The sequence below is a fragment of the Anarhichas minor genome, unplaced genomic scaffold, assembly GCF_050575085.1.
Source record: "Anarhichas minor isolate MPS153535 unplaced genomic scaffold, ASM5057508v1 ptg000105l, whole genome shotgun sequence".
NCBI lineage: Eukaryota > Metazoa > Chordata > Actinopteri > Perciformes > Anarhichadidae > Anarhichas > Anarhichas minor.
Window position 1 is genome coordinate 417501 of NW_027466551.1, and position 9712 is coordinate 427212.

The window sequence follows — 9712 nt, forward strand, 5'->3', positions numbered from 1 at the left end:
TGATGAAGATCAATGGGCGTATTGATCAAGATCAATGGGCGTATTGATCAAGATCAATGGGTGTATTGATAAAGATCATTGGGTGTATTGATAAAGATCAATGGGTGTATTGATAAAGATCAATGTGTGTATTGATAAAGATCAATGGATGTAAAGATCAATGGGTGTATTGATGAAGATCAATGGGTGTTAAGATCAATGGGTGAATTGATCAAGATCAATGGGTGTATTGATCAAGATCAATGGGTGTATTGATCAAGATCAATGGGTGAATTGATAAAGATCAATGGGTGTATTGATAAAGATCAATGGGTGAATTGATAAAGATCAATGGGTGAATTGATAAAAAATCAATGGGTGTATTGATAAAAATCAATGGGTGTATTGATCAAGATCAATGGGTGAATTGATAAAGATCAATGGGTGAATTGATAAAGATTAATGGGTGTATTGATCAAGATCAATGGGTGAATTGATAAAGATCAATGGGTGTATTGATAAAGATCAATGGACATATTGATAAAGATCAATGGACGTATTGATCACCTGGAGTAGAGCCCCTCCTCCCCCGGCTGGTCGGACTGGAGGACAAACGCCTCGACTGCGTTTGAGGAGACGACAGCAGGAACAGAGATGCTGGCCGGCTTCTGACCGAGGTTCATAGAAATCAACGTGACGGCTCCGCCTCTGTAACTATACAGGAGTAAATACACGAGTCAGCACATTACATCACAGGCAGAAACACTGATATGAAATGTTAAAGCTGGGGCACCTCTTCTTGTTGGCACAGTGCAGATAAAGTCTCACTCTCTTCCTCTGAGCAACGCCGGAAAACCCAACTTTCAAAACCTCCGGACCAACAAGTCTCTTGTAGAGAACAGACAGCCAATAGTCCTGAGAGAGGTCAAAGGTCATCATTTAGGAAACAAGCTGACAACACATCACCTGACACGCTATGGTCATGTGACGTTAGCTCACATGTTAGCTAACAACCAACAAGAATTAATAAACCAACATGATGCAGATTTAAGTTATAATGATGTTTAGAACATTTCTATTGTTTCTCTGGGAAACAAGACATTAGTTTAATCTAATAATTAATCTCATTTAATAAGATCAGCACACATTATTAGATGTTCAATCTGTCAATAAATTGTAACTTAAGTTGTCAAATAAATGTAACTGAACATTTAAAAATGCACCTCAGTACTAAATTTGAGTAATTATATTAGTAGTTATTGTTAAAAGGGTTGCATATGTAATGTTAAACTGTTGCTATAAATTCAATTTATTTAATAAATGAAGTTATGAGGTTATAAAGCATCTCACAGGAAGAGGATCCAGGTTTTCATCCACCATGTGATAACTCCCAGAGCCAATGAACACCTGCCGCATCACAACATCCAGACCCAGTCTGGCTGCCAGGCCCAGTTTATCCAACCACCTGTACACAGGTAAAGTCACAGCACCGAAACATGAGCTAATAACATCGAAACATGAGCTAATAACACCCAACCATGAGCTAATAACACCCAACCATGAGCTAATAACACCCAACCATGAGCTAATAACGTAGAAACATGAGCCAATAACGTAGAAACATGAGCCAATAACGTAGAAACATGAGCCAATAACGTAGAAACATGAGCCAATAACACCGAAACATGAGCTAATAACACAGAAACATGAGCTAATAACACCTGAAACATGAGCTAATAACACCTGAAACATGAGCTAATAATATAGAAACATGAGCTAATAACATAGAAACATGAGCCAATAACGTAGAAACATGAGCCAATAACACCGAAACATGAGCCAATAACACAGAAACATGAGCTAATAACACAGAAACATGAGCTAATAACACAGAAACATGAGCTAATAACACCTGAAACATGAGCTAATAACATAGAAACATGAGCTAATAACACAGAAACATGAGCTAATAACACAGAAACATGAGCTAATAACACAGAAACATGAGCTAATAACACCTGAAACATGAGCTAATAACATAGAAACATGAGCTAATAACATAGAAACATGAGCTAATAACATAGAAACATGAGCTAATAACATAGAAACGTGTTAATAACACTGTAACATGTGTTAATAACACAGAAACATGAGCTAATAACACAGAAACATGAGCTAATAACACAGAAACATGAGCTAATAACACAGAAACATGAGCTAATAACACAGAAACATGAGCTAATAACACCTGAAACATGAGCTAATAACATAGAAACATGAGCTAATAACATAGAAACATGAGCTAATAACATAGAAACGTGTTAATAACATAGAAACGTGTTAATAACACTGTAACATGTGTTAATAACATTAACATGTGTTAACAATATATAAATGTGTTCATGACAATAAAAGATGTGTTGAAAACAGAAACATAAATAAACAGAAACATGTTTTAATAACACTGAAACATGGGAACATGATACAGAAACGTGTGTGAGTGAATAGCTCTAAGTTTTGTCATGAGAGCAGAGGGCTGCTGGGTAATCAGTAAACTCAATAAACTACACGTAAACCTCCTGAGAGACCACGACCCTCCTGTTTAAGATAATCAAGCAGGAAATCAGACCTTCAGCTCCTCACGGTTTTTAGAGCAAATGGAGCTCCTTGTTTTAGACGAGTAGCTCTCTGATCACAAGTTGATCAAATAATGCAACATTTGGGTAAATTTCAGTAGTTTCCTGTTTCAAACAGAGTGATGATTTAAGTTATACTTCAACTTATCCTTCTGAATATAGAGCTGCAATGTGACGTCTTTAAAACAGTCAAAAACACAGAGATATTTAATTTATTACCATAGAAGACAAAACAGAACAGCAAACATTCACATCTGAAAAGCTGCAACTAGTTGGTCCCAAATGATTCATTAATAAAACTGTTTCTGCTTAACTTTCAGTCTAACGACCAATTGACAAATTATTTCACCTCCAACTCAATGTTTACCTTTTGCGTCTTTTTGGCCTCTGAACTCGGCCTCGACGTGATTTGGACTCGGCCTTCTTTAAGGTCTTACTTAAAGACATAAAGAATAAACTCACATGAATCCTGCGACGAATGTGTCCGACAGACCAACAGCTCCTCCTCCGTACGCTGAGCTCGTCTCTCCGAGCCAAACTGGTTTATCAGGAGAAACCAGCTTCACTTTCTAAACCAGAGCAGAAAACATCCACTTTAATATCTTCATGTCACTCATATCAAACACTGAGGGGTCAAAGTGTGCGTCTACTTCTGCACATTATTACCTTCAGGACTTCTTTGGTCTTTAAGGCCAGAGTGTCGAGAACTTTAGGATCCAGAAAATCCTCCAAAGACGTGTCTCTCCCGTTCACGTAATAACTAGGAAACAGGACAGAGTGAAGGAATGAATACTTTTAATATTCAGACACGTTGAGCAACAAAAACAAACATGAACTTATATAAACGCTTTGCAGTCTCTTTAACATATTCTCCACATAATCGTTCTTCAATAAACAATAAGGGAAGAATAAAGTACACACTGAGTACACAGTCAGTGTATATACTTTATAAAGTACACACTGAGTACACAGTCAGTGTATATACTTTATGAAGTACACACTGAGTACACAGTCAGGGTGTATACTCTGAGTTACAGTAGAGGTGAACTCACTGGTGCCAGGTACAGGTGTCTACCGCCTGAGCTCCGGTCTGAAGGAACCTGCAGCAGAAACAACGCAATGTGATTTAATCTGGATTAGTACGACAACAAACTATTATTATTATTATAATATTGTTATTATTGTTGATAATTCAAGAGTTGCTGTATGAAATGTCGGGCTTTGTTATGTCATTATTTAGTGACTGACTCGGCGGTGATGACCTCTCACCCCTCCAGGACGTCGGCCCGGTGGTCTCGAGGCTGACCTACGTCCGGCCCAAACAAACCGGCGTCGTGGTACAATCTGGATCGTGACATCATCTCTCTGAGACGAGTGAAGTCCCGTCCCAGCTGATACCCGTCCACTCGGATACCGGCCTTCTTCTGGAAGCTGTTGGGTTCTGAAGACAGAACAGATCACAGGAACTAATTTCTGATGGTTCACTTCCTGTTACTGTTTCTCCAGACAGATGAAGTAACATGATGTCACTTCCTGTTTGCACACCGAGGTAAGAAAAAGCCTCACAGCCAATAAAAACAGAGGGTTTCATTATTACTATATATATATATATACGTTGTCCTGTTAGCGTACCGTTGCCGAGCTCCCAGGACATCCGGTACCGTCTGGACTCACAGTACTTCAGCAACGAGGCGGCGTTGCTGCTGTTCCAGATGTTGTCGGCGGTTCTGAGCAGAGCGTTCAGCCCGAAGATCAGATCCATCCCAGAGCAGTTAGAGAAGGAGTTCAGGAGGTCCACGGTGTACTCTGAGACCAGAGGACAAGTATTACTACTGTCCACGGTGTACTCTGAGACCAGAGGACAAGTATTACTACTGTCCACGGTGTACTCTGAGACCAGAGGACAAGTATTACTACTGTCCACGGTGTACTCTGAGACAAGAGGACAAGTATTACTACTGTCCACAGTGTACTCTGAGACCAGAGGACAAGTATTACTACTGTCCACGGTGTACTCTGAGACCAGAGGACAAGTACTCAGACCCTTTACTGCAGTACAAGTATTAATACTGTACTACTGCTTTCAAAACTTCACTGCAGTAAAATTAGATAATCAGCTAAAGTAACCAGCAGTGGTCCAGGTGTCGAGCCTTGAGGGACTCCTGATAAAATAAGTCCAGATGAGTCTCTACATTGATCCGTTTAAAAGCTTCATGAATGACTCTGATTACAACACATCATGTGACCTTCAGAAGAACACTCTGAGGATACCTGTGAACTTCACTCTTCTGTACTTCCTCTGCAGGTCTTCTCTGATCAGGATCAGCTGTTGTTGGGTCCAGTCTTTCTTCAGTTTGTCCTCGAGCCACGAAGGAAGCTCCATCTGATCACATGACCCATCTAATCAAAGGATTATTGATATATGTATATCGTACATTATATTACATTGAAACTGACTGCAGCTCAGTAATATTCAGAGGAACCTGGTGGTACCTTCAGAGGAACCAGAGTCCTGATGAGACCTCTGAGGGCTGAAGACCATGAAGTCTTGTCTCGTCCCCCCAAACCTCAGGAAACAGGGACTCAAAGCTTTGGCCAGAGTCCTGATCTTTGGAGAGCTGAGAGGACAAAACAACAGATATGAGTTATTATTAATGCTGACATCAGTTTATGATTCTCTGACCGACTGAACTTCTGAATATAAAGCTTGTGAAGAATGCAAGATGTTAATAAATCATTTTGATGTGGACTGAGAGGATCCACTGAAGTACAAATACATTAAAATGTACTTAAAGTAAAGTTCTCTTTATACAGAATGAACACTTTTATTACAAGACAGTTATTCATCAATCATTGAATATGAACGAGGTAACAAACAACTAGAGATGAATCAATTCAAGGATTTCATCTTTTCCTGTTTTTACTTCAGTGATAAAACATAATTAAAGCTGCGAGCAGTGATGAACGGGCCCTCGCATCTTCCAGCGTGTCGGGGGTGGCGGCGGGACTCTGGCCTGCGCGGCAGAGAATGTCCGCAACCGTCGGACAGCGCGTCCGCGAGTGAGACGTATTTAATCCTGCGTGGACCGTCTGATGCTGGAAATGATGCTTTGCAAATAGTCTGATGCTTCCTGTATCCGCTGCCTGGCGCTACAGAATGTGTGCAAACATGCATCATGTAGCTCTGTGTCAAATGTAAACCACATTGTGTAAAAGTCATGTAAATCGGATGGTGTTTGTCACAAAATGCAGATTTCCTTTCGCCAGCAGGTGGCGCTGTGAGTACTAGTGAAAATTAGCTTGTAGACATCCTCAGGCCATGAGTGTTATCAAGCATGTGAAGTTTGAGACTCTTTGGAACAAGTCCAGCTGAGTTACATCAGCTTTTTTCATGGGGAATCACGTAACGTAGCCACCCGCTACGGCTAAACGATTCCGTCAAACGTAAAGCTTTTGATAACTTTTAATCACAACGGTCTTGACATGGTACTGACAAAATTTAAAGTGGATCTGATGAAGTCCCTAGGAGGAGTTCGTTAAAGTATAGCGACTGGAAATAGGCCAAAATCTATTGAAAAATGACACATAAATGAAACTGGCCGACTTCCGGTAGGGTTTAGAGCATGGTCCCAAGAGACTTATATTTAAGTCTCCATGGGATACATGTGCCTACCACGTTTCATACATGTAGCTAAAACATAGCGCTGGGGCTGCTGTTTTGAAATCTTGTAGGGGGCGCTATAGAGGCAATTTAAAACAGCCAAGCCCAAAACCCATATACACTATGTCTGCCTATGACCTATGACACATGTACAAAGTTCCATGAGTTTTTGAGCATCCCAACCCACTAAACCATCAGCTTCCTTTTTCATGGCGAACGATGCGTCGCCACGGCAACAGCGTTCAACGAAAACCCACAATATTCATGATGATGCATTATCAATGTCTTAAGGCTATCCTTACTAAATTTGAGACTCATCAAGTAACCTGGCTAGGAGGTATAAATAAAAGTATAGAATATGACATTTCCTTTAGCCAGTAGGCGGCGCTATCAGTTATTGCAATTTTTTCAATTGAAGTATGTTCAAGCTTGAAGTAGCATCATGCATAAGAAGTTTTGTGTGGATTGGATAATGTACGTTGGAGTTACAACAACTTATAAGAACTTATTTTTTGATAAACAATGAGGCAAAATGGCCGCCACACCAAGGTTCTTCGATGAAAACTCTCGATTTTTGCATAAATTGTCTAGGAGGAGTTCGTTAAAGTATGAAGGCTGAAAAATGCAAAAACTGACAAAAATCACAACTTCGCGGGTTTACTGTAGCGCCCCCTAGTGGTTGACTGCAAAACAATTCTCAGGGTATGTTACAGGAAGCGATGTGCACATATGCTGCAAATATTGTAATTTTAGGACAAACGGTTGAGAAGTTATGTGTATTGATAGTAAGCCACGCCTCTAAGAAGTTCATTGGTCCATATCTTTTAAACGCTAAGAGATATCAAAGAGCTTTTGACAAGTTTTGATGATCTAGATCCAATAATGATCCACAACGAATGTGGTAGTAATCGGACCCAGCATGTAGGAGCAATTTTCAAAAATGTGTTTTTCACTAAATTCAATATGACGGAAAATCTAAGTAGGCGGAGCTTAGGGGTCTGATTGACTTTTTTGTAGCTCTAGCTCAAGTAGACATGTGTGTCGAATTTTAAGTAAATCGGACATACTGGCCGAGGGGCGTCGCCGGTCCGACTTGTAGGGGGCGCCAGAGAGCCATTTTTTTACACAGAAAGATGCATTATTTTTCAGATGGCTATATTCACCAGGCCTGACAAGTCCCCAAAATTTGGTGAGTTTTCATGTATGGCAATTCCTCCAACCATGCGTACGTTTACCTAAACGGGTACAATTTCAATAGGGCCTTCGCTGGCCCGACGTCGGTTGCTCGGGCCCTAAATACGCAGTTTAAATACATCAAATACATGTAACTGTACTCACATGAAGTACAAGTACCTGAGTATTTAAATCTCGTCAGGTGACCTGATGACATCATTGTTCAATGTTTGACTGAAGCTCAGAGTTTTTAAACTCCTTTTAAAAACATGTTTTCCTCTGAGCTCATTTTCATATTAATATTATTAATATGAACTTTGAGAGGATTTTAGGATATAATTGGCTTTAAAGGAAGTTAAGAGATCAGAGAACATGACAGTGTAAGAACATGAAGCAGATTAAACATCTGCTTTATGAACTAAAACATGTGTATCATTAAATTAAACATGTGTATCATTAAATTAAACATGTGTATCATTAAATTAAACATGTGTATCATTAAATTAAACATGTGTATCATTAAATTAAACATGTGTATCATTAAATTAAACATGTGTATCATTAAATTAAACATGTGTATCATTAAATTAAACATGTGTATCATTAAATTAAACATGTGTATTAGTATATTTGATATTACTAAACGTCCTTTATTAACAGCCTGATTCAGCGGCTCGTCGCGGAGCAGCGGACGCCGACACACACGTACCTCAACAGGGACATGAACTTCTCCTCTGACGACAGACTCGCGTCGATGGTGACGGACAGAAAGCGTCGGTCCACGCGGTGGATCACCGCGGAGAGATCCAGCTCCACGGCAGAAGAGTTCCGGTCCGGGTCTCCGATGAGCTGGACTCCGGATCCAGTGGTCTGGTTCCAGAGGACCAGGACCAGGACCAGGACCAGAACCAGCAGCAGACCAGCGGACTCCATGAAGACGGACTGGAGCTCCGACACTTCCTGTTTCACAGCCGGAGACCAGCGACCTTCTTCCGCATGGACTGTTCACACTGAGCCGGATCTACTTTTAGTAGTATAAAGTATTACATCAGGTCATACATTCACGGTACTGAAGTATAAAGTACTACATCACGAGGTAAAGCCCAGCAGTCAAAAGTACACTCAAGTAAAAGTACATAAGTATTTTAGAGACAAAATATACTTAAGAATCATATTAAAGTACCCAAAGTACAGATTACTGCTTTAATATTATTGATTTAATGCTGTTGATTGGTTTTCATGTAATTATAATTTTATGAATTTAAAACATGTTTTGTTTTAGTAAAACATAATGTGAATGTGTAATGTAACTAAAGCTGTCAGAAGTACTACTGTTAAAAGTACAATATTTACCTCTTAAGATAAAGTTGAATAGGAGTATAAAGAAGCAGAGTACTGGGGTAATTGTACTTCATTACTTTCCACCGCTGCATCTTTAAAGTAACTCAAGTATTGTATTGAGGTACTTTACTTGAGTATTTCCATGTACTTCTACATCTCAGAGGTAAATATTGTAGTTTTATTTATCCGACAGCTTCAGATTATTAATCCACTAATAAATGATGTAATATTAAATATTATATAAAGTCATTAAAGTGATGAACGCATTAATGTAATACTGTATATATCATACTGAATACTATACAATACTGAGTACTGAGTACTTACTACACACATTACTTTTTGAATGCAGGACTTGTACTTGTAGCAGAGTATTTCTTCACTGAGGTATTAGTACTTTTACTGCAGTAAAAGATCAGAGTACTTCTTCCACGTCTAGTTATAAAACCATAAACGGAGTCTTTGTGTAGGTGAACTTCCTGTGACATCACCGGTCAGGTGTGACATCATCACCTCCATCTCTGTGACATCACTGCTTACTGTGTCCTAAAACTCTATAAAAACACAAAATACTGTATTATTATTATTATTATCCACTTTCACTGAGTTAAAATCTTTTAACAGATATGAATTCATCTTCAGACTGTTAACCCTTTGATGATGATGATGATGATGCCTCTAGTGGACAGCAGGAGAACAACACGACACATCACATCAATCATTCTATGATGTGATGGTTTAATGGTTTTTTTGTGCATTTATTTTTGATACAAACTTTATTATAAACTTATTCTAGGAGCTGATTTTGACCTAAAAACATAAATAAAATATTACATTTTATATATAATATTTATGGCAAATGCACATCAACAGACAAAATAACCAATGAATAAAAGATGAAAGTGATCACAAAGGTTGAGTA

The 9712-nt window shown here is 39.1% G+C and overlaps 1 protein-coding gene across 1 annotated transcript in view; it reads right to left on the bottom strand.

Moving 5' to 3' along the window:
- hpse (heparanase) overlaps nt 1-9592 on the bottom strand; it is a 10168-nt gene extending 576 nt beyond the window's left edge. Inside the window, exons 1-12 of the mRNA XM_076082821.1 lie at nt 9118-9592; nt 8159-8473; nt 5109-5233; nt 4887-5015; nt 4248-4421; nt 3885-4056; nt 3668-3715; nt 3282-3375; nt 3078-3184; nt 1330-1444; nt 773-894; nt 547-693 (exon numbers count right to left, since the gene is read on the bottom strand). Coding sequence (XP_075938936.1) covers nt 547-693; nt 773-894; nt 1330-1444; nt 3078-3184; nt 3282-3375; nt 3668-3715; nt 3885-4056; nt 4248-4421; nt 4887-5015; nt 5109-5233; nt 8159-8382 — 1457 coding nt within the window. The 5' untranslated portion in view covers nt 8383-8473; nt 9118-9592. The remainder of the gene's footprint in view (nt 1-546; nt 694-772; nt 895-1329; nt 1445-3077; nt 3185-3281; nt 3376-3667; nt 3716-3884; nt 4057-4247; nt 4422-4886; nt 5016-5108; nt 5234-8158; nt 8474-9117) is intronic.
- Between the last annotated feature and the right edge of the window lie 120 nt (nt 9593-9712).